The sequence below is a fragment of the Oncorhynchus nerka genome, linkage group LG20 (assembly GCF_034236695.1).
Source record: "Oncorhynchus nerka isolate Pitt River linkage group LG20, Oner_Uvic_2.0, whole genome shotgun sequence".
Taxonomy (NCBI): domain Eukaryota; kingdom Metazoa; phylum Chordata; class Actinopteri; order Salmoniformes; family Salmonidae; genus Oncorhynchus; species Oncorhynchus nerka.
Genome location: NC_088415.1, coordinates 23,748,283 through 23,773,705, shown reverse-complemented (window position 1 = coordinate 23,773,705; position 25,423 = coordinate 23,748,283). Strand labels below are relative to the sequence as shown.

The 25,423-nt window shown below is 41.5% G+C and overlaps 1 protein-coding gene across 2 annotated transcripts; it reads left to right on the top strand.

Annotated features, from left to right (window-relative positions):
* Window positions 1-9,708: 9,708 nt before the first annotated feature.
* Window positions 9,709-24,371, top strand: LOC115102099 (sodium- and chloride-dependent GABA transporter 1-like). Of its 2 annotated transcripts, XM_029621679.2 has the most exons (15): window positions 9,709-9,956; window positions 11,005-11,383; window positions 11,644-11,775; window positions 11,961-12,061; window positions 12,943-13,052; window positions 13,210-13,342; window positions 13,993-14,127; window positions 14,232-14,335; window positions 15,688-15,812; window positions 15,953-16,065; window positions 20,220-20,351; window positions 20,876-20,978; window positions 21,368-21,468; window positions 21,772-21,939; window positions 22,142-24,371. In XM_029621679.2, exons 2-15 carry the CDS (start codon window positions 11,155-11,157, stop codon window positions 22,616-22,618), a joined length of 2,163 nt encoding a protein of 720 aa, XP_029477539.1. In that variant the 5' UTR covers window positions 9,709-9,956; window positions 11,005-11,154; the 3' UTR covers window positions 22,619-24,371. The 2 variants fall into 2 exon arrangements, with proteins under 2 accessions (XP_029477539.1, XP_029477540.1); XM_029621680.2 differs by lacking the exons at window positions 9,709-9,956; window positions 11,005-11,383; window positions 11,644-11,775; window positions 11,961-12,061 and adding an exon at window positions 12,746-12,758.
* The last annotated feature ends 1,052 nt before the right edge of the window (window positions 24,372-25,423 follow it).

The following is a 25,423-nucleotide window of genomic DNA, read 5'->3' as shown; positions in this document are numbered from 1 at the left end:
ATCCAATTCCATGATTCTCTGAAATCACAGAAAATTGTTGTATAGTAAAGTTCACTGGCAACATCAGTGAGTTTCTAATGGTTCAAGAGTGTAATACTGGTACATGACTTACTTTCACATATTTGTACCGGTTATCTTTCACTTTTTGGGAATTAGTTTCAAATGGGACTCTGTAGATTTGCTTCATCCGGAGATGGTGTTTCTTAAGGAGTTCTGGCTATTGTTGATAAACTCAATCTGATACTATGGAAGATAGCAGGGATTTATTATTTTCATCTGCTCAATGGCAGCCTCTTGTTCGTCTGTAAATAGACGCCTTCTTTCAAATGCACAAAAACAAAATAGCATACAGTACAGTAAACACAACAGTAATACAGTATACAAGATACACATGTTACAAAGTAGTATAGCTCCCAATTCCATGCATACAGTAATACATGAAACATTTACTTTGTTTCCCCTTACAGTATGTATTGGAATCTACAGTTTTTACTGTGCTTTATGTTGTGTTCCTGTCAAGTAGTAAAAGTACTAGACAGGCCCAATATCTGCAGTACAAACCTATTCTAATGTTGGAATGTCCGGATGATGGATACTACGGTGAAGCGGCTTAGCCTCTCTGAAGCTCAAATCATGGTCCACTACTCCTACCTCCATCTCTACCTCTACCTCTACCCCGCCTGCACCCCCATCTCCACCTCTACCTCTATCTCTACCTCTACCTCTACCCCGCCTGCACCCCCATCTCCACCTCTACCTCTATCTCTACCTCTACCTCTACCCCGCCTGCACCCCCATCTCCACCTCTACCTCTATCTCTACCTCTACCTCTACCCCGCCTGCACCCCCATCTCCACCTCTACCTCTATCTCTACCTCTACCTCTACCCCGCCTGCACCCCATCTCCACCTCTACCTCTATCTCTACCTCTACCTCTACCCCCGCCTGCACCCCCATCTCCACCTCTACCTCTATCTCTACCTCTACCTCTACCCCGCCTGCACCCCCATCTCCACCTCTACCTCTACCTCTATCTCTACCTCTACCCCGCCTGCACCCCCATCTCCACCTCTACCTCTACCTCTATCTCTACCTCTACCCCGCCTGCACCCCCATCTCCACCTCTACCTCTACCTCTATCTCTACCTCTACCCCGCCTGCACCCCATCTCCACCTCTACCTCTATCTCTACCTCTACCCCGCCTGCACCCCCATCTCCACCTCTACCTCTACCTCTATCTCTACCTCTACCCGCCTGCACCCCCATCTCCACCTCTACCTCTACCTCTATCTCTACCTCTACCCCGCCTGCACCCCCATCTCCACCTCTACCTCTACCTCTATCTCTACCTCTACCCCGCCTGCACCCCCATCTCCACCTCTACCTCTACCTCTATCTCTACCTCTACCCCGCCTGCACCCCCCCATCTCCACCTCTACCTCTACCTCTATCTCTACCTCTACCCCGCCTGCACCCCCATCTCCACCTCTACCTCTACCTCTATCTCTACCTCTACCCCGCCTGCACCCCCATCTCCACCTCTACCTCTATCTCTACCTCTACCTCTACCCCGCCTGCACCCCCATCTCCACCTCTACCTCTATCTCTACCTCTACCTCTACCCCGCCTGCACCCCCATCTCTACCTCTACCTCTACCCCGCCTGCACCCCCATCTCCACCTCTACCTCTATCTCTACCTCTACCTCTACCCCGCCTGCACCCCCATCTCCACCTCTACCTCTATCTCTACCTCTACCTCTATCTCTACCTCTACCTCTATCTCTACCTCTACCTCTATCTCTACCTCTACCCCGCCTGCACCCCCATCTCCACCTCTACCTCCATCTCTACCTCTACCTCTACCCCGCCTGCACCCCCATCTCCACCTCTACCTCTATCTCTCTCTGCCAAGTTTGCTTCCTTTGTTCTCCAAACACAGGAGTAATCACCTGTGGCCTTTTTATCCATACCAAAGGTCTGATTGCAAAGTGAACATTTACGCCACTAGTGTTTGCACATGTGAAGATTGAAATTATTCAATTGGTAATTGAGCTTAGCTTGTTGAACACACAAATGCTTTCATTTGCACACAATAGGTTTCAGTTGATAAGGTTGTGCCAAAGGTAGAGAATTGTGTGTTGTGTTTTGGCAAATGTTAGTTATAGAATTACAATCTGAGTGTAAAGCAAAACATGTGCCAGATTTGGTGCTAAATGAGTTACAGGTTTGGGTCATTGGGCCAGTTGAAGTGTGTAAACCAACTGTAATGATAACCCTAACGATGCAGATCCGTTATTGTGCCTACTGCAGTCTAATATTGGGAGTAAATACGATTGGCTCTATCTCTTCTCCGAGGAGATGTGGAGGGGAGGGGGGAGGGGGTTGAGGGGTTGAGGGGTGGGTTGCGATGGATTAGGGTTGACGTCAACAGCACATGTAAATGTGATTCTCCAAGCTTTATGTAAAAGCCCTGAATTGGAAGCTTAGCTGGGGAATTTGTCCACATGCTCCGGCTCATTGTTGTCAGCGCTGGGAGGATTGCGTGGTCTCACTGATGGGCTGGTGGACCAGCACACTCAGCTTTGAAGCTGATAAACCTTTTAAAACCATGACCAATATATATTCCTCACGAAAGGCAAAGAAAATGTGCCAATCGTAAAACTACAAAAATGATTTCAACAGCCATAAAATGGGGTCACACGAATGTTCTTATGACTGTTTACTATTACGTTGCCAAATAACTCAAATAATGTAGACATAGAGGTTCCCTAGTCCTTTATGTAAGTAATTAGCATAATCATTAGATGATACTGTAGGTCTGCGGTTCTCATGGGTGAGGTCATAACATCAACACACACGCAGTATTACATCTGTTAGGCAGGAGCCCATCGAGTCCCTGGTCCTGACAGCAACAAGATGGCAGCCACCAAAAACCAACATGGCTGCCAAAAACACGCTTGTTTGGCGTTGCGATTGACAAGGTTCAGAACATATTTGCTCCGCAACCTGTGTGTAAGTCCGAGCCCCAGACATTGATGCATGGCACAAGTCAGGCAGGCAGGCTGCAAGAGCGAGCCTTCCAGTCAGTCAGTTAGTCAGTTTCCATAGTGATGAGGGTGAATAGGGGGAGATTTGCAGGGGCAGTGTGGAGCGGAGACATTGGAGACTGTTAAAATTCCTTTTCAGACAGCTCCATGTCTCTGCTCCTCCATATAGCTCTTACTTGGAGGTGATGCTAACCCCTCGCCCCCCTCGACTCTTCCCCCTTGTCCGATCCCAGCTCACCCCCTCTTCCAGCTCTCTCCCTGCTCTCCATTTCTCCCTGCTCTCTCACCCTCTCCCTGCTCTCCCCCCTTGTCCCTCTCCCTGCTCTTCTCCCTCTCCCTCTCCCTGCTCTCCCTTCTCTCCCTCTCCCTTGCTCTCCTCTCTCTCCCTCTCCCCACTCCCTGCTCTCTCCCCTTTCTACTTCTCCTGCTCTCCCCCCTCTCCCTCTACCTCCTCTCCCTTCTCCCCAGTCCTACTCCCTGCTCTCCCCCCTCCCTTTTCCTGCCTCCTGATTGTTGTCTTCAACCATATTTTGTTGTTTTCGCAAGGGGGTAAACGGTAGAAGAAACGCATTATCAGAAAAATTAGGTAAGAAACAGAAGATCAAGTACTATCAGAAAAGGTAGCAGTAGCAGTAGCAGTAGCAGTAGCAGTAGCAGCAGTAGCAGTAGTAGTTGTAGTAGTAGTAATAGTACTAGTAGAAGTAGCAGTAGCGGTATAGTAGTAGTAGCAGTAGTAGCTGTAACAGTAGCAGTAGCAGTATCAGTAATAGTAGTAGTAGTAGTAGTTGTAGTAGTAGCAGTATAGTAGTAGTAGCAGTAGTAGTAGTGGTAGTAGTACTATGTAGTACTAGTAGTATGTGTATTAGTAGTAGTAGTAGTATTTTGAGTATGGGTAGTAGCAGTAGTAGTATGTGTATTAGTAGTAGTAGTATTATGAGCATGAATAGTTGTACATGTAATACTAGTAGTAGTATTATGAGTATGAATAGTAGTATGTGTAATAGTAGAAGTACTAGTAGTAGTATTATGGGTATGAGTAGTAGAAGTAGTAGTCGTGGCATTGGTAGAAGAAGTAGTACTAGTACTTTTTTCGTTTTAGCAGTTATTAAACTAGGCAAGTCAGTTAAGAACAAATTCTTATTTACAATGACGGCATACACCGTCCAAACCCAGACGATGCTGGGCCAATTGTGGGGCTCCCAATCACGGTTGGTTGTGATACAGCCTGGATTTGAACCAGAGTGTCTGTAGTGATGCCTCAAGCACTGAGATGAAGTGCCTTAGACCGGTGCGCCACTCGGGAGCCCCGAGTGGTGGTGGTGGTAGTAGTAGTAGTAGTAGTAGTAGTAGTAGTAGTACATGTAGTTGTAGTAGCAGTAGTAGTAGCAGTAGTAGCAATAGTAGTAGTTTTAGTAGTAGTAGTAGTACATGTAGTAGTAGTAGTAGTAGTAGTAGTACATGTAGTAGTAGTTGTAGTAGTACATGTAGTAGTAGTATCAGTAATAGTAGTAGTAGTAGTAGTACATGTAGTAGTAGTATCAGTAATAGTAGTAGTAGTAGTAGTAGTACATGTAGTAGTAGTATCAGTAATAGTAGTAGTAGTAGTACATGTAGTTGTAGTAGCAGTAGTAGTAGTAGTAGTAGTAGCAGTAGTAGTAGTAGTAGTAGTAGTAGTAGTAGTAGTAGTAGTAGTAGTAGTAGTAGTACATGTAATAGTAGTAGTAGTAGTAGTTGTAGTAGTAGTAGTAGTACATGTAGTAGTAGTAGTAGTTGTAGTAGTAGTAGTAGTACATGTAGTAGTACTACTAGTTGTAGTAGTAGTAGTACATGTAGTAGTAGTACTAGTTGTAGTAGTAGTAGTTGTAGTAGTAGTAGTTGTAGAAGTAGTAGTAGTAGCAGTAGTAGTAGTGTAGTAGTAGTACATGTAGTAGTAGTACTAGTTGTAGTAGTAGTAGTAGTAGTAGTAGTAGTAGTAGTAGTAGTACATGTAGTAGTAGTAGTAGTAGTTGTAGTAGTAGTAGTTGTAGTAGTAGTAGTTGTAGTAGTAGTAGTTGTAGTAGTAGTGTCGTAGTAGTAATAGTAGTGGTAGTAGTAGGAGGAGGAGTAGTAGTAGTAGGGGTAGTAGTAGTGTAGTAGTAGTAATAGTAGTGGTAGTAGTAGGAGGAGGAGTAGTAGTAGCAGTAGTAGTAGTGTAGTAGTAGTAATAGTAGTGGTAGTAGTAAGAGGAGGAGTAGTAGTAGCAGTAGTAGTAGTGTAGTAGTAGTAATAGTAGTGGTAGTAGTAGGAGGAGGAGTAGTAGTAGCAGTAGTAGTAGTGTAGTAGTAGTAATAGTAGTGGTAGTAGTAGGAGGAGGAGTAGTAGTAGTAGTAGTAGTAGTGTAGTAGTAGTAATAGTAGTGGTAGTAGTAGGAGGAGGAGTAGTAGTAGCAGTAGTAGTAGTGTAGTAGTAGTAATAGTAGTGGTAGTAGTAGGAGGAGGAGCAGTAGTAGCAGTAGTAGTAGTGTAGTAGTAGTAATAGTAGTGGTAGTAGTAGGAGGAGGAGTAGGAGTAAATATGGAAATAGCCTGTAGTGACGACAGCTGGAGTGATATTAGTAGTTGCAGTAACACAGCTTTATAAATAGCTGCAACGATTAGTAAGTCAGCATCAACACAAGTATTATTAATGATATTGTTAGTCTAGTATTAGTAGGATTTCATTGGGCGGTAAACTCAGTTACATGATCCATTCAATCTTTGACGCAGATTTGTATTTTGATGTATTTCTGTGAGCCTATATTATTCCTCAACCTCAGAACTGTAATCTTGAACATCATTGGAGTTTTTGTAGAACTTAATTAAACATGTTCAATTGTAGCAGCACAGCAATCCCACAAGAGAGAGACATATAAAAAGAGGGAGACTGAAACCATTATGCTGTTGCCTAGCAACACATGTACAAAATGTGAAGCGATTTAGTGCCCCCATACTGGTTTATCGTGGAGGTCATATGTTTCCTAAACCCACATAAATGTGTGCTGGCTATTAGATGGGATTGTGGGGAATTCAACACTCAGGGCTGTGTCTCATTGCTAGGCTACTACTGTGGACATTGATACAGTACGTCAATGACCACAACTTTGTGCTCCCTTTAAACTGTCTTACTTAACAGATGTGTGGAGGCAGGTATGATGTTTCCTTTTTGTTGAATGACAAATGTTGCATCAAAATGCTTATCATCAGAGACGAGCAGACAGTCTTTTTGTAGCAGAGGGATTTGGCTAATTTGCATTTAAGGTGAAATCGGAGCCAAGAAACAAATCTGATTGACGCTTCCCTCCATACTCCCTGAATATGATTGGTCAACCTACTCCTTACGGCTTGAACACAGAGTTCAAGACTATTTTAAGCTATGGTATATAAGAAAGCTTTTTTGTTTTCATAAAACTGCCCTCAGCAGCTCTGTGTGTGTGTGTGTGTGTGTGTGTGTGTGTGTGTGTGTGTGTGTGTGTGTGTGTGTGTGTGTGTGTGTGTGTGTGTGTGTGTGTGTGTGTGTGTGTGTGTGTGTGTGTGTGTGTGTGTGTGTGTGGGTGCGTTTGTGTGTGGCGAGACAGAGCTGCTGAGGCATCCACTTCGCACCAATTTAGGTCATGCTAAACAAATGGTACTGGAGGAGGCACAGACGAATGGGAGAATGTATTATTTGTTTGAGAATATTTAATTTCTTAGCATGTTTACTGAGGTATATCACCACTAGCAGGGAGTTCATTTTGCGTTTGAAGGGATGTTTATATTTAATCAGCGGTGTTGTATGTGTTGAGACCAGTTCAATGGAAGATTCTCCTTAGCAGGGGTTTTCCAGGGATAAGCTCTTATACCTTAACTTTCAAAAACATAAAAAACTGAGATCTGTGTAAATTTTTGGCAGTACAGAGATAAACAAGTCTGTAACAATATAAATAAAATATGTGGAATGCTTATGATTAGCATACTAATGACTCATCATCATGGTAATCAGCTTGTTTGTGACCTCAAATTGCTGATTGTTGAAAGGAAGTATTGGGACAGAAAAATCTAACTGAAGACTGAGTGTGAGATGCTCTGATCTCACATCAAGCACTGTACAGAACAATACAACACAGATGTGAATGTAAGGTTGTTTAGAAATATGAAGGAACAAATATCAATCAAATGCATTTGTTACACTGTTGGCATCATCATGGGTGAAGGAATTATGTAACATCATTGGAGTTATATGGATGTTGACAATGGCGGGATCAAATCTAACATTAGCATTTTAATCAAAAATAAAATCATTTTCAACAAGCTTCAATTTTAGACGCTGATCATTTTACTTCCAAGATTATAGATAAACCCTTTCCGATGTGTCAATATTAACATTCAATCATTTACAGAGGTTATCTTTGTCAGTTGAATGGTCTCATTGTTGAATTATTCAATGTATTCAAATGAGAGAAAGCTTATCTACATTTCCAAATCCTCTATCTTTGCATTTAATCATAAGATGTTTATTATTTGGTGGAATTTTATTGGCATTAGCCATTTTCACAGGTTCATACAGTAGGTTCATACATTGATATATTTGCTTGCTGTAAAATGCAATCAGTAATCACAGATCATTTAATAGGATAAACTATAGAATAGAAAATATACCATTTTGTCATTTTCACATATTCCGTTATTGAAATAATTGACCTGGCACACACTGATCATAGACTTGTTCAGTATGTCTTTGTGTATAAGAGGGGAACAGAAGACCTCATGATGTTGGTAATGATCAATCACCGAAGATGATCACATAATGCCAATACATGTAAGGGCACTGCATATAATCTCCAGCTAATGGAACATGCATAATGGAACATGCAGGGGGATTCATGGAGTGGAACCACACAGCCATACTGCCTAGTCAAAGTGGAACCCTCAGGGCTCTGAGAATGGAACCCAGAGTTGAGAGGAATAAAAAACCAAAGGGTTCAGAGGTCAATAGAGAGAGCAGGCATGTCACCAGTGTCACCAGTCGTTGACATGTCTTTGTGTTGTACCAGCAGTAGTATAAATACGTGTCAGGTTTCACACTCCATGTCAGGAGGGCAGGCAACCCAGATGGGATTTTAATGCTACATTTCATGTGTTATCATTTAGTGGGTTAGTTCACCCCTCATTGGTTTACCATCTGCTGCCCTCTCAGCCACTCTGTTTTCACTGTCTGAATAGGATGTGAACATTCATACTCCACTGTACTCTACTCTACCACCATAATGCCCCTGATCTTACTGGGGACTCACTTCTAGCAATGGACTACATTCACCACATTTTACACAACTTAGTAAAATGAGTTAAATGTCTTTCAATAGAAACTGTCTCACAAATTTATCTCACCATTTTTTTATATGGATAAAATACTGACATTTTAAACTATTTAAGGTAGTATTATGACAAAATAAAATAACAACAAAGTAAGAACTCTTCTTTGTTTTGTGAAAAATATGTTGCAGGGAATGCCGACAAAAATGACTTAACCTGGTATGCTTCAACAGAATTCAGGCAATAATAAGAAATAGCTGTCAACCACAATCTCATCAATTATGCAGTGTCTATTTTACCCCAAAAACTTTTTTCACTGACCTGATATGGGGAAAAAATATTGATATATATGTATATAAAAAAACTTGATCTATGTATGATGATAAAGTTTTCTTCCTCTTTCGGAATACTTTCAATGCAGTTGATTCTTGACCTGCATCAGGGTACAATAATATTGTAATATAGGACTTACCACTGAAGTCAAAACTTGTTTTTGTGAAGAAGTCCATAGAGGCTAATGTTGTTTTCCTTTTGCCTTATTTATTTCTATGGTTACAAAACAATATTTCAAAAGAAGATACTTCATCTCAAACTCCGTTTGGCTTTTGCTGTATTCAGGTTTACGACAACCACATCTGTAAATTGTCTTGCAGTTTCAATTGTACAGCTTGAAGCCACACATTTATTTCAATTTGTGAGTTAAATTATTCTTCACAGGGTAAGTTTATTCCTCTTACATCATCCGTTCATTTCTGGAGACGGTAGGCTAAATCGATTACAGCCCTCCCTTTATTGACGGGGCTCGCTTTTCACACTTGTCAGAAAGCAGACATCCGCAGACTGGCCTCAGCTTCCAAATATGCTTATCGTGCAAACACTCCCCTCGACCTGTTTGCATTTTACACTCCGAGATTACAGTTCATTTGAGTAGGGTTGGGCTGTGTTGGGGTGACATATTTGGGGGTTGGGGGCTGGGAATAAGGTGTTTTCGAATTTTCCTCAATTTGAAGATCGTGACATTGTAAATTTAGTGTCAAATAAGGTGGTCAATAGGTTATTGTCCACTTCCACTTCAAAGGTGCGATATCGTTGGATAACCTTGCTTGTTAGCCTAGTGGTGAATCTCAAGTCAACTAAATCTGACCACTGCTTTAGAATTTGTCAGAATTTGCCCATTAGTAAAACAGAGAAAACAAAATGTCATGAAATATTGAGAAAACATGCTCCATCGCGATGTCAGTGTTGGATGTGTACAGGGGGGTCGACTTTCAGATGACATTGACGCTATGTAGATGGGAATTGAGCTCCCCCCCAACGTTTCTGGTTGTTGACGTTAGACAGTCGCGAAGCGGCTGCTTCTCGTGTTGATTTAGCCACCTCGTCAGCACCGCGCGCCGCTGGACAGCTCCCGGCAGCGGGATACGTGTGCGCTCTCCTCTAGGACACTTGTGGTGCTTGTTCCAAGTCTTTTAATGGAAAAACAATATCTTTATGTTCCAAGTAAAACTGGAAGTTTACAACTTCAGAGGGAATCTACGGATACCTCGTTTCGAGATTTGTGGCAGACAGCACATCCTCGGTGGCAGAGAGCGCAGCTTCATTGTGAGTAAATTAGATTATTTGATGTGTGTGTGAATTCCCTACCAATGCGTTTCCCGGTTTGACAATTACGTGAATCGTTTATAGTCAGGGATAAAGCAACAAGCAAGACGATGATTTAACTCGTAGTTTAACGTGACATAATGACTTTAGGTAATTAAGAAAATACACCTTGTTTTATAGCCAATTAAATGCAGAATAGACGGCTCTCCTGGTTGATTGAATGGTTCATATAACTGTGTACATGTTTTTGTCATATAGGAGTGCGTTTGGTTCTCTATTCCTCGAATGTCATTTGTGCAGCCTGGTGCGTAAATCTTTACGCTTTGGGTATTCCTTTGTCTCCCCAATGCATTTGTGATCCAGTTTGGTTGAGATATTGCTGTCGTTTTTTCTGTCTACTTAAATCAGTGCATAGGTAGTGCATAGGTAATTAGTAAGCGTATCTGCATGTGTCAGTTGCACGGCGTAATTGTTGCTCTTTCAGATTGGATGTGCATATGTAATTGTCGAATGTTATGTTGCGATGTTGCGTTTTGCGCGTGAGCTCGGTGGCTTGGATAATAACAATGTCTGAAAGTTGTTTTCTTTGCAAGTAATGATGCATTCGGTGATGTGCATTCTCGACATTGGACTGTATTCATTTGCCAATTGTGTTGGTTTGATTGTAAGAATATTGTGGGTGGGAGAGGTAGGCTTCATAGCCAATAAACAATCTACGTACAAACCTATCGTATGCGTTGTTATATGGGTGGAAAAGTCCTGTGCCATCATTAATGTGCCATTGTTCTTTTTTATAGCATTCTTGTGTTTTAGACTCTGCATTGCATATATTTGGTCAGACGTTTATTGGTGTCTAGAGTGGAGTCGATCGAAAAAATGTAACTTTCAAAATGTATTTTATTTTCAGTAATTTACAAAAGCCAAGGTGTGTATTGAACAGTCCCATTCTGTAGCAAATTTATTGTAAACGTAATCATGTTGTTTAATCAATTTCCCAATTTGAGTGCGCACACAAAAACCGACCAATCACTGTATTCACCGATTCCAGGTTAACGGCAACAGACTGTCCCTATAGCCTTCACCTGCTTTCAAACATTTGGTTCAGAGGTTTTGGCCAAAAACCGCGAAGCTGCTGTCTGCGTGGACTGGTGCTGAAGCTCCCCTTTCAAAGGCCAGGACCACTGACACATCGAAAGACATGGCTACCAACGGCACCAAAGCAGATGGACAAGTAACAGAACTTAACGAAGTGGCAACTAATGACAAACCCAAGTCACTGGACGTGAAAGGGGAAAATACCAAAAAGGATCTTCCCGAAAGAGAAACATGGGGAGGGCGATTCGATTTCCTTCTGTCGTGTGTAGGTTATGCAATTGGACTGGGCAACGTATGGAGATTTCCATATCTCTGTGGAAAAAACGGTGGAGGTAAACACGATTTTTAAAAAGTCATATCACCTACATATAAGCTTATTTTACTCTTAAGTAGGCCTAAGTGCTTAGTCAATATTGAGAACCCTAATTATTATGAAAAGTGATTACCACAATGTCCCTTGTGTAAGAGCACAGACACGCATTTTTCATTTCCTAATTGAATTAGCTTCCACAGTGTAAGTAACATTCAATTGCTTATGTGTCGTTTTATTTGGAACATTTATATTTGGTTTGATTTACTTGTGTCTATGCAGGAGCCTTCTTGATCCCCTATTTTTTGACACTCATATTTGCTGGGATGCCCCTGTTCCTGCTGGAGACGGCCCTTGGTCAATACACCTCAATTGGTGGGCTTGGAGTCTGGAAACTGGCTCCTGTATTCAAAGGTATACATTCTACTCATGCAATGCTCTTACTGTATGTCTAAAAGCATTTGTTTTGTATCAAATCAAATTCCTAGTAGTCAGGTGGTCCCTTGTGCACCGATCTTTATGTTCTTCTGTAAGTCTCTATGAATATGTTGGAGCATTAGAAGCATGCACAAAAAATGTCATCAATTTCCATCTCATAGGTGTTGGCCTTGCAGCAGCTGTCCTGGCCTTCTGGCTTAACATTTATTACATTGTCATCATTGCCTGGGCCATTTACTATCTCTACAACTCCTTTACCACTGTAAGTACCACACCTTTACCACCTACAACTCCTTTACTACTGTAAGTACCACACCTTCACCACCTACAACTCCTTTACCACTGTAAGTACCACACCTTTACCACCAACAACTCCTTTACCACTGTAAGTACCACACCTTTACCACCTACAACTCCTTTACCACTGTAAGTACCACACCTTTACCTCCTACAACTCCTTTACCACAGTAAGTACCACACCTTTACCTCCTACAACTCCTTTACCACTGTAAGTACCACACCTTTACCTCCTACAACTCCTTTACCACTGTAAGTACCACACCTTTACCACCTACAACTCCTTTACCACTGTAAGTACCACACCTTTACCACCTACAACTCCTTTACCACTGTAAGTACCACACCTTTACCTCCTACAACTCCTTTACCACAGTAAGTACCACACCTTTACCTCCTACAACTCCTTTACCACTGTAAGTACCACACCTTTACCACCTACAACTCCTTTACCACAGTAAGTACCACACCTTTACCACCAACAACTCCTTTACCACTGTAAGTACCACACCTTTACCACCTACAACTCCTTTACCACAGTAAGTACCACACCTTTACCTCCTACAACTCCTTTACCACAGTAAGTACCACACCTTTACCACCTACAACTCCTTTACCACTGTAAGTACCACACCTTTAACACCTACAACTCCTTTACCACTGTAAGTACCACACCTTTACCTCCTACAAACCACATGGGGATGAGACAAACATGTGTTCCAGCTTTGATCTATGCTCTCTGAGGATTGTAACATGCTTGTTGATGCCATGTGAGATTTCTCATTGTGTCAAGGAGGAAAGCATACATTACCCTTCCGTTTTTTACGTTATCCTTCTGTTTTTCAGGAACTTCCATGGAGCTCATGTGGCAATCCATGGAACACAGAAAAGTGTTACTCAAACTACAGTATAGTTGATAACACCAATCTTACCAGCGCGGTGATGGAGTTTTGGGAGTAAGACACTAGCTGCTTTAAAAAAAATGTTTGCTTCAGCTCAGCATTACAGTACCCTGCATGGCTGCTTGAGAAGTATAAAAGGACATTTCCTTTGCTGCAAAGCATTCTCCCAGTCTGTATAATAGTCTTATTGTTACTCTCTCTGATCTTATAGGCGCAACATGCATCAAATGACCGATGGCTTGGAAAAACCAGGGCAGATCCGAGCTCCACTGGCAATAACACTGGCCATCGCTTGGGTCCTAGTGTACTTCTGTATCTGGAAAGGGGTGAGCTGGACTGGCAAGGTAAGAGATTGGTTTCTCATGGCTGATTTAGGTGTATGCAAAAGCTCTCTGTCATCCAATGTGTGACAGTGATGCAATATTAATCGTTGTCATATCACCTTAATTAATCATTTATATTGCACTGACTATTGCCCAGATAGACTTTTAGAATGAGAGGAGAGACATCAAACCCTCATGTTCAGTAATCATATTCAGGCTCATGGGCCCTTCTCTAATTCCAATTCTACTGATACAGAAAATTGGGGAGAAATTTGATGATGAGGAGGAGGAGTGAACAAGCCCTCTAAAATCAGTTTGTTTCCCATTTCTCTCTCCCTCAGTTGGAACAATGTTACTCCCTGGTGTTGCTACGATTTGGAAATCGAATGTGTCATGTGATCATAGAAAATAACATTTGTTGTGGTCACAAAACCACAACATTTCTTGACTGGATTTCTGTTATTTATTTTCTTCTCTTTTTTTCTGTTCTCTGTGCGAGAGATTGGAGGACAATAAATCCATTGGTATTCCTCTCTAAAGAAAAGGCCTTTGTTTAAGAAGAGACTGAATTGCAAATGTGTTAATTCAATGGCGTATAGCGCATCTGCACTTGACAGTGTTAACATGCATTAATTTCCAGCTGATGGTGACTCATTTATTTGACTTTCTAGGTTGTGTACTTCTCGGCCACGTACCCCTATTTCATGCTTTTCATTCTGTTCTGCCGTGGAGTGACTCTACCTGGAGCTATGGATGGAATTCTCTTCTATATCACCCCTAACTTTGAAAAACTAAAAGAATCTGAGGTACTGAATGAATTTATCATTCTTTGTAAGACAAATACCTGTATGGGAGTCATTCATTTTCAGCCCCTTTGTCAAACAGCTAAATGGTTCTCTCCCCTTGTCAGGTATGGCTGGATGCTGCCACTCAGATATTTTTCTCCTACGGTTTGGGACTGGGCTCACTGATAGCTCTTGGCAGCTATAACCCTTTTAATAATAATGTTTACAGGTAAGATGGAGGTAGACTTCTATTAAATGGAAATATAATGTATCAGACAAGACCTGAAAAGGCAACAATTCGACCAGTATACCTTAACAGTAAATGTGACTGTAAAGTGGACCTTACTATCAGCCATGTACAATGAGAAGCCTAAATCAATGTTATTACAATCGATAAAGTATACTGAACAAAAATATAAATGTCATTATTTTACTGAGTTGCAGTTCATATAAGGAAATCAGTCAATTTAAATGGATTTCACATGACTGGGCAGGGGCACAGCCATGTGTGGGCCTGTGAGGGCATAGGCTCACCCACTGGGGAGCCAGGCCCAGCCAATCATGAGTTTTCCCACAAAAGGGCTTTATTATAGACAGAAATACTTTTCAGTTTCATCGGTTGTCTGAGTGGTTGGTCTCAGACGATCCCACAGGGGAAGAAGTCGGCTGTGGAGGTCCTGGGCTGGTGTGGTTAAACATGGCCTTTTATTGTCCCCAGCACAAGGTGCACCTGGGTAATGATCATGCTGTTTAATCAACTTCTTGATATGCCACACCTGTCAGGTGGATGTATTATCTTGACAAATGAGAAATGCTCACTAACAGGGATGTAAACAAATTTGTGCACAACATTTGAGAGAAATAAGCTTTTTGTGCATATGGAACATTTCTGGATCTTTTATTTCAACTCTTGAAACATGGGAACAACACCTTTACATGTTGTGTTCATATTTTTGTTCGGTATGCTATAATTCAGTCTCATATGGGGCCCTTCATATGGCTTTGGATGTGGTAGTATACATCAAATAAAATTAGCCAACAATTTCACAACCTCTTCCCCAAACAGCACATCCATGGTTCTAGGTCACACAAATTGCTCATCAGTTATACAATGATGCAGACTCAGCTTGCGTTTATTTCAATTCACTTGTTGTTTATTAGCGACCCAATATTATTTAGCTACAGGCCACACTTTATATGATGCAATTAGGTTTGTAAATAAGGATTGATTTTGGAAAACTCAAATAGGGGCTTGACATTCATTAGAAATGGACATTGCATTATTTAATATTTAGGTATTACTGTGACATTACATTTCTTTGGAAAAAATAACATTGTTCCCCATTGGAATGCTATACAAAAAGTAAATTGCACATATTTTTACAATCTCAGTGCACACCTTATGCGGCCAATATAAATATGTTACTAAGCGGGGATATGTTTTCCACTCAGAAATAATAAGGAATAAGCTCTCTCTCTCCTGAGAAGGGCCTTTTTAGGAATCCATGATGATGTTACAAAAGAGATCACAGATCACCTTAAGCTCTGACAACAGGACGTTTTCATGTTTCCTTTCCCCAGAGACTCTATCATAGTGTGCTGCATCAACTCCTTCACCAGCATGTTTGCGGGCCTGGTCATCTTCTCTATTGTGGGCTTCATGGCGAATGTGACTAACAGACCAATACAAGAAGTCGCAGCTTCAGGTAAACTCAATGCTCCCTCAGAGCACAATAGGGGAGTAATGTTGTCTATTCTGACTCCTGCTCACTGCCTCAATCCACACAGAGAAATGTAGCCCGGAGAACAGAGAGCTAATGTGGTGTGTTGTGTGTTTGGTATGCAGGTCCAGGCCTGGCTTTTCTGGCATACCCCGAGGCTGTGACCCAGCTGCCTATTTCTCCTCTCTGGGCTATCCTGTTCTTCTCCATGCTGCTGATGCTGGGGATTGACAGTCAGGTAAGGCTGTTTTCATTGACTGCTCCCAGATCTGTTGGGGCTTTAGCCCAATCCTCTCACTATTGTTGTCATGCCTTGTCAGGGGAGCTGGCTAAAGCACCTACAGATCTGGGACCAGGCTACTTAGGTTCTGACCTAAATGTGTTAGCACAGGTATATATGACACTGGTTTTCTCTGGTCTCTCCACGGGAGAAGCACACTGGCTAATATATTTTTTTCCCTAGTGGACAGATACACTGTAGCTGAGCCTTGACTTTTACTGTCAACTCCTTTTAATGCAACTATATCACCTCTCTCTCTGCCCCCGGGTGCTCTGTTCTCATGCTTTCAGCTTGTGTATGATATTTGGGTAGCCTAACTCTAAGGCCACTGAGTCTGCTAGCAATTATGCTAAATGCTGCTACTCCCGTTTACACAAAACAGATCAATCATAACATTGCACACTTGCGCTCTGACTATTTTTGTAATGGAAATGTAATGGTTCAACAAGATAAATGGCTATTTGACATGTTACAGTTATATTTTCGAGGTCGCTGCCAAAATGGGGTTGCTAGTGCTTAAAAACAAATGGAAATACACTATATATACAAAAGTATGTGGACACCCCTTCCAATTAGTGGATTAGGCTATTTCAGCCACACCCGTTGCTGGCATGTGTATAAAATCGAGCACACAGCCATGCAATCTCCATAGACAAACATTGGCAGTAAAATGGCCTTACTGAAGAGCTCAGTGATCTTCAATGTGGTATCGTCATAGAATGCCACCTTTCCGACAAGTCAGTTTGTCAAATGTCTGCCCTGCTAGAGCTGCCCCGGTCAACTGTAAGTGCTGTTATTGTGACCTGGAAATGTCTAGGAGCAACAACGGCTCAGCCGTGCAGTGGTAGGCCACACATGCTCACAGAACAGAACCACAGAGTGCTGAAGCTTGTAGTGAATAAAAGTAGTCTTTCCTCGGTTGCAACACTCACTACCAAGTTCCAAACTGCCTCTGGAAGCCACCTCAGCACAATAAGTAAGTTTGAAGAACTTGGCCATGTACTGTTATAATCTCTACCCGGCACAGCCAAAAGAGGACTGGCCACCCCTCAGAGCCTGGTTCCTCTCTAGGTTTCTTCCTAGGTTCCTGCCTTTCTAGGGAGTTTTTCCTAGCCACCGTGCTTCTACATCTGCATTGCTTGCTGTTTGGAATTTTAGGCTGGGTTTCTGTATAGCACTTTGTGACATCAGCTGATGTAAAAAGGGCTTTATAAATACATTTGATTGATTGAATAACTGTTTGCCAGGAGCTTCATGAAATGGGTGTCCATGGCCGAGCAGCTGCACACAAGCCTAAGATCACCATGCGCAATGCCAAGCGTCGGCTGTAGTGGTGTAAAGCTCACCGCCATTGAACTCTGGAGCAGTGGAAACTTGTTTTCTGGAGTGATGAATCATGCTTCACCATCTTGCAGTCTGATGGACGAATCTGGGTTTGCCAGATGCCAGAATACTACCTGCCCGAATGCATAGTGCCAACTGTAAAGTTTGGTGGAGGAGGAATAATGGTCTGGGACTGTTTTTCATGGTTCAGGCTAGGCCCCTCAGTTCCAATGAAGGGAAATTTTAACTCTACAGCATACAATGACATTATAGACGATTGTGTGCTTCCAACTTTGTGGCAAAGGTTTGGGGAAGGCTCTTTCCTGTTTCAGCATGGGAATGCCCTCGTGCACAAAGTGATGTCAATACAGAAAAGTTTTTTCGAGATCGGTGTGGAAGAACTTGACTGCCCAGCACAGAGCCCCATCGAACACTTTTGGGATGAATTGGAATGCCGACGGTGAACCATGCCTAATCACCCAACATTAGTGCCCGACCTTAAATTGCTCTTGTGGCTGAATGGAAGTAAATCCATGCAGCAATGTTCCAACATTTAGCGGAATGCCTTCTCAGAAGATTGGAGGCTGTTATAGCAGCAAAGGGGGAACCAACTCCATATTAATGCCCATGATTTTGGAGTGAGATGTTCAGCAGGTGTACACATACTTTTGGTCATGGGGCGGCAGGTAGCCTAGTGGTTAGCGCGTTGGGCCAGTAACCGAAAGGTTGCTAGATCGAATCCCTGATCTGACAGGGTAAAAATCTGTCATTCTGCCCCTGAAAAAGGCAGGTAGGCCATAAATGTAAATAAGAATTTGTTCTTAGCTGACTTGCCAAGTTAAATCAAGGTGAAATTAAAAGATAGTGTACTCAGACCTCTTGACTTTTTCCACACTTTGTTACATTTTGCCCCACAAGGGCAAAGTGAAAACAGGCTTTTAATTATTTTTTGCAAATTAATTCAAAATAAATATCAGAAATACTTAATTTACATAAATATTCAGACCCTTTGCTATGAGACTCGAAATTGAGCTCAGGTGCATTCTATTTCCATTGATCATCCTAGACATGTTTCTACAACTTGATTAGAGTCCACCTGTGGTAAATTCAATTGATTGGACATGATTTGGGAAGGCACACACGTGTCTATATAAGATCCCAAAGCATGTCAGAGCAAAAACCAAGCCATGAGGTTTAAGGAATTGTCCGTAGAGCTCCGATGACAGAATTGAATCGAGGCACAGATCTGGGGAAGGGTACCAAAACAATTCTGCAGCGCTGAAGGTCCCCAAGAACACAGTGGCCTCCATCATTCTTAAATGGAAGAAGGTTGGAACCACCAGGACTCTTCCTAGAGCTGGCCAAACTGAGCAATCGGGGGAGAAGGGCCTTGGTCAGGGAGGTGACCAAAAACCTGATGGTCACTCTGACAGAGCTACAGAGTTCCTCTTTGGAGATGGGAGAACCTTCCAGAAGGACAACTATCTCTTCAGCACTCCACCAATCAGGCCTTTATGGTAGAGTGGCGAGACGGAAGCCTCCTCAGTAAAAGGCACATGACAGCCCACTTGGAGTTTGCCAAAAGGCAACTAAAGGACTCTCAGACATGAGAAACAAGATTCTCCCGGTCTGATGAAACCAAGATTGAACTCTTTGGCCTGAATGCCAAGCGTCACATCTGGAGGAAACCAGAATCCGCTCATCACCTGCCCAATACCATCCCTACAGTGAAACATGGTGGTGGCAGCATAATGCTGTGGGGATGTTTCTCAGTGGCAGGGACTGGGAGACTAGTCCGGTTCGAGGGAAAGATGAACAGAGGAAAGTACAGAGAGATCCTTGAGGAAAACCTACTCCAGGGCATTCAGAACCTCAGACTGGGGTGAAGGTTCACCTTCTAACAGGACAACGACCCTAAGCACACAGACAAGACAATGCTGGACTGGCTTCAGGACAAGTCTCTGAATGTCCTTGAGTGGTACAGCCAGAGCCTGACTTGAACCTGATCGAAGGGATTTCTTTATTTCTACTATTTTCTACATTGTAGAATAATAGTGAAGACTATGAAATAACACATGTGGAATCATGTAGTAACAAAAAAAGTGTTAAACAAATCTAAATATATTTTATATTTCAGATTCTTCAAATAGCTACCCTTTGCCTTGATGACAGCTTTGCACACTCTTGGCATTCTCTCAATGACTACCTCATGAAGCTGGTTGAGAGAATGCCAAGTGGGTGGGATGCACTGTATATATATATAACACTGTATATATATATAACATGGTGGTCCATGTATATATTTACAAAATTAAATGTATATATATATTTTTTTTATATAGTTAGTTGGATAATATGTTGGCTATTACAATGTATGCTTTCCATGATCTGAATTAATTCAATATAATCCATGAATATCCGTCATCTTGGTTACATGGTTATCATACCATACATGGACCACCATGTTATAAATAAACAAATGTATATTTGCCCAATCAGTAAAATGAATGTACAACAGTGATACTATCCTTCTAGGGATCCATGTCCCTGTAATTTCCAATTACCAGTGCACTTTTTTGGTTATTTTTTAGTAAAAAAATAAATAAATAACAATTTAACAAATTATGCAGTTGATAAAAATGTATTTATTGTGAAAGAAATTACAAATAGGAACAAGATTATCAATTATAGATTAAACATGAAGTGATGCCTTGCATAGATACTAAGGAAAGTACTGTAAATATCTCCCCTTTTTAGCTGAGTGTCCCCCATTTTGTGTGTGTTTGTAGTTCTGCACAGTGGAGGGCTTTATAACAGCTCTGGTGGATGAGTTTCCCAGGGCACTGAGGGGCAGGAGGGAGCTCTTCATCGCTGCTGTCTGCCTGGTCTCCTACCTGATCGGCCTGTCCAACATCACACAGGTACAGCACATCACAGCACACCACATAACATCTCTCTCTCTCTCTCTCTCTCGCTCTCTCTCTCTCTCTCTTTCTCTCTCTCTCTCTCTCTCTCTCTCTCTCTCTCTCTCTTTCTCTCTCTCTCTCTCTCTCTTTCTCTCTCTCTCTCTCTCTCTCTCTCTTTCTCTCTCTCTCTCTCTCTCTTTCTCTCTCTCTCTCTCTCTCTCTCTCTCTCTCTCTCTCTCACGTCACTGTGTCAATTCCACTAATGCCATTGACCAGTTAAACCTCCAAGCTCAATGATACAGTAGTTGATAGAAAATGTGAATTACATTGGATAACACTATTGCGGTTTAATTTAATTTATAGAAAAAAAAAATTTGTTTAGACCATTCTGTTTATTTGATTACACATGCTGTTGAAATCGGATCCCAACACTCATTTTTCCATCTGAGATAAGGACATTGATATAATGTAGAGACCACAGACCACTGCATATGGGTTCTTTTGGTACTATGACTCATCCATCTGTGTTGTGTCACTAGGGAGGCCTGTACGTGTTCAAGCTCTTCGACTACTACTCTGCCAGTGGGATGTGCCTGCTCTTCCTGGTCTTCTTTGAGTGCATCTCCATATCCTGGTTCTATGGTAGGTAGAGTCTCTAGGCAACATCAAATACACACAGTAGCTACATTATTGCAGTGAATAGTATACATCAGAAACACCCTATTTCAACATGACAAAATGACCTGTTACAGTGATATATCCTCAGGTAAGATTTGTGAAAAAGAAATTAAAGCGTTTTCTCTCTGTTCCTAAAGTGAGGGGATGAACAATGAATGAACTAGATGGTCTAGGTACAGTTGAATGATAGAATAACCTCACACCTGTCCAAAGACATCAGTCCAACTTCAACTCTGCTAACGTGTCCTACACTACACCAACTCTCCTTCCTCATCACAATTCACGGCAGACTAGCGGTAAATTGGAAGAAATTGCATTTGAATACTTTGATCATGCATTCATTTGGCTCACAGGTGTGAACAAGTTCTATGACAACATCCAGGAGATGATTGGCTACAAGCCCTGTATATGGTGGAAGCTGTGCTGGGTCTGTTTCACTCCTCTCATCGTGGCTGTAAGTAGTACAACCATACACATCCAATAAAACATCATGACATGAAAAATGAAAATAACCAATAACATCAATAATGATAATAGGGACCACAATGGAAATAACGGCCAACTATATTGTGCAATCCTGGTCACGTAAAAAAAAAAGAAGCTTTGTACTGTGTGTATATATCTATTATTTTTTACTGTCAAATAAAATAAATCAATCAGTCACTGACCTGCCTCAAGCAATTCTGAGACAGAGACAGAAAGTGCCTAAGAAGCTGTGGTGTCGGGATTAATAAGGATCGTACCATGTCTCCCACAGGGGGTGTTCCTGTTCAGTGCAGTCCAAATGGTTCCTCTCACCTTGAACAACTACGTGTTCCCCGCCTGGGGCCAGGGAGTGGGCTGGCTCATGGCTCTGTCCTCCATGGTCCTCATTCCCGGTTACATGGTCTACATGTATCTCGGACTCAAGGGCACCTGGAAAGAGGTAAGTGACACGATAATGATTATGATATAGTTCTCCCGTTTCTCTAAGTGCAAGAGAATCAATTCAATTTGGTGATGATTGATATGTAACCTTAATGATAAAAAACAAACATGTTTAAGAACTAGTAAAAATATAATTTCAGTCAGGTTCTCCTCTCTGGACATGTTAGAGTTGCACTCATTTTGTTGTGAATTTTTCTCAGCGCCTGCAGATAATGTTTCAACCGCCTGCAGTGGTTCGACGGCCACAGGAGAATGGGCCTGAGGCAGTGGTTGCGGAGACCAACATAGCTAGTCCTTCTAACCCGGCCAACCCAGTTAGCCCTGCCAACCCAGCAAGCCCTGGCAACCCAGCTAGTTCTGGCAACCCGGTTAGTTCTGGCAACCCAGCTAGTCCTGCCAACCCAACTGCTACAAGCCCGGTTGCTGCAGCCCCGGCCAGCCCAACACCTCCAGGCATTCCAGTTACTCTGGCTAGCCCTGTGAACCCAACCAGTCTGACCGTCCCAACCGTCCCTACCGTCCCTACCGTCCCTATCACTCCAGCCAACCCAACCAGCCCTACCAGCCCACCACCCAATCCAGTTAGCGCAACACCAACTGAGCCAGCCATCCCACCACTCAATATAGCGAGCTCAACCAACTCAACCAACCTAACCAACGCAGAGGCCAATGTCTAGACAAGGCAGAACCCTCATGGAGAAAGTGCAGTCAACGTCGAACATTACCAAGGACTTCCAAGATTTTAATTGATTCACCTACCTCCATGGGCAATATCTGATCAAACCGGATTTAAAAATCATGTTTAATTTTTCTGCATTTGTAAAGCCAACACACTGATGTTTTTTTTATTGGTATGCATTACAAATACAAAAATCAAAGACTGTTAGTGTTCACAAAATCTACTGTAATCTGGGTAAAAAAAAATAAGTAAGCATACTGTGTAATACTGTGAGAGAAAAAAAACGATTGAAAATGTAGAATAGCAATTTGTTGAATATCTTCATGAACCAAGTAAATACAGTGTGACTATAGTAGAGATGAAGTTCTGGTGAACAAAATGGTCGGGGTCAAATTATTGTGGTTGTTTACTAAGCCTTACTTGCACTCTGTGGGGCTGATTACAGGCCACATGGCAATGAGGGAACTCTGATGAAGAAGCACAATGCCAATAAGAAGTTTAAAGTCTATGAACCCTGGATTTATCCAGTATTAATGTTGCAAAATATTTTCTGTGTGAGAGAGACTGTTATTTTATCACCATTTTTTGTATTTTTTTAAAACTTTTATGTGATTGAAACATTTTTTGAATTATTTTTAGGATGTTTTCTACTATCAGTGTTGTGACCGAGGACCAAAATTGTAGGCAGACGAAAGCAAGAACTATCTATGCCATGCAGTGTTCAGTTTGCGAAGCACAGGGTATCAAAAACGTACATAAAATGCAAAAGCACAGGGTATAGAAAAGTGATTTACAAACATTGACTATCCCTTAATGCTGACAGTCAATCCTGTTTACTTTTTTGCATGCTTTCCTCAGTACATCAGATAAAATTCCAAAATGTCTCCTGAAAGATCCAAAACGAGAACAGAGAAGGCTTTGAGCCAGTTATCAACCAATTTATGCCAAGCCATAGTCTGTTTGCATGACTCGGCTGATCTCCAGAAAATCACTTTGTATGCTAGAAAACAATATTGGACCAACTCTATGTTTAAAGATAGTCCTTTTTTGTTCACTCTTATGTGTAATGATCAATTATAGTTTGATCAGTATGTATTCAGCAATACATATGTAGATGTATAGGTGCAGGCCAGTAGAAGAGTGGTCTGTTTCTAATTGTCTTTTCGTTGTCTTTGCTTTACTATTGAAAAGCACAAAGCTTTAACTTTTGCCATGGCATGTTAAGACAATGCTAGTTTGCTTCTATGGCAGCTATAGTGAAAAGCATTTGGTCCAACAAAACAAGTTTACTTTGAAAAGCAAAACAACTAAGTGAAAATGTGAAATGGCTACAGTTCATGTCCTGTCACTTTTGTATAAAGTTACTCTACCACAGTTTTCTCTGGAACCTTGTTGTAAAACTGTACTGTGTAAAACATGTAACTGTGAATGTTTGTAATACATTGGAAGTTATTGTCTAAATGTTGAAAAAAATTCGAAAGGAGTTGCTGTTTTCTGCAATAATGTTTTCACAGAAACTAAAGCACATATCTTACAGAAATATACAAAATGGTGATGACAATGAAGACATTGACGATTATATTAAAAATAGAAACTATGTCTAGTAAAAAATGATATTGTTTTGTATATTTTTAACAGTCTCACTGCCTAATGTACAACAAAATATAAACATGATATGTATTTAAATGGTGTCATATGATAAAGCACGATTGTCATGTTATAAAAAAAGAAAAAGCTGAAAAAATAAAGAATTATAGAAAATATGAATAACTGTCCTGCATTTGTTGATTACTGTGCTCAAGCAAAATGTAGTGTTTGCTGTATAGTAGCTTTTGATGTTGTGAAATTAGGTCACCATAATAGACCTCTCAAATACTAAACAGAAAACATCAGGAACACCTGCTCTCTCCATGACAAAGACTGATCAGGTGAATCCAGGTGAAAGCTATGATCCCTTATTGATGTCACTTGTTAAATACACTTCAATCAGTGTAGATGAAGGGGAGGAGACAGGATAGAGAAAGATTTTTAAGCCTTGAGAGAATTGAGACATGGATTGTGTATGTATGTGTGCCATTAAGAGGGTCAATGGAAAAACAAAATATTGAAGTGCCTTTGAACGGGTTATGGTAGTAGGGTGTCAGGCGCACCGGTTTGAGTGTGTCAAGAACTGCAACGCTGCTGGGTTTTTCACACTCAATAGTTCCCCATGTGTATCAAGAAAGGTCCACACCACTCAAAGGACATCTAGCCAACTTAATACAACTATGGGAAGCATTGGAGTCAACATGTGCCAGCATCCGTGTGGAACACTTTCACATTGTCCAAGCCCCGGCAAATTCAGGCTGTTCTGAGGGCAAAAGGTGGTTGAACTCAATATTAGCAAGGTGTTCCTAATGTTTTGTATGCTCAGTCTGAATCAAACCTCTGAGTAGTAATTGGCAAGTGTTTTGAATCTCTAAAAAGAGAGACTAGATATTTGTCATGATATTTGTAATTAATAGATTTACACACTTAAGAAAATGCAATCTAGAAAAAATTATGTAAGGATTTGTAGCAAATATATAGCAACAACGGAAAAGCATATAAAGGCAATTGTTAATTACTATTACCTTGGAGGTGTACTATAGAACCAGGTGGGAGACTAGAAATGCAATATAAATCCATTGTTCAGTATACCGGGGAAAGAAATCCTGCCAAAGGTAACAGTAGCCCAGGCCAATGTTTTCACTACAATAAATCATTTCTAACCAAAACATTTTACTTTTGGAGAGTTTAGAACAACCATGAAAAGACAATGAGA

Coding starts and splice junctions, on each gene's coding strand:
- LOC115102099 (XM_029621679.2), top strand. CDS start 11,155: ATGGCTACCAACGGCACCAAAGCAGATGGACAAGTAACAGAACTTAAC. Junction 13,053..13,209: donor GCGGTGATGGAGTTTTGGGA/GTAAGACACTAG, acceptor CTGATCTTATAG/GCGCAACATGCATCAAATGA. Junction 16,066..20,219: donor TGCTGGGGATTGACAGTCAG/GTAAGGCTGTTT, acceptor GTGTGTTTGTAG/TTCTGCACAGTGGAGGGCTT.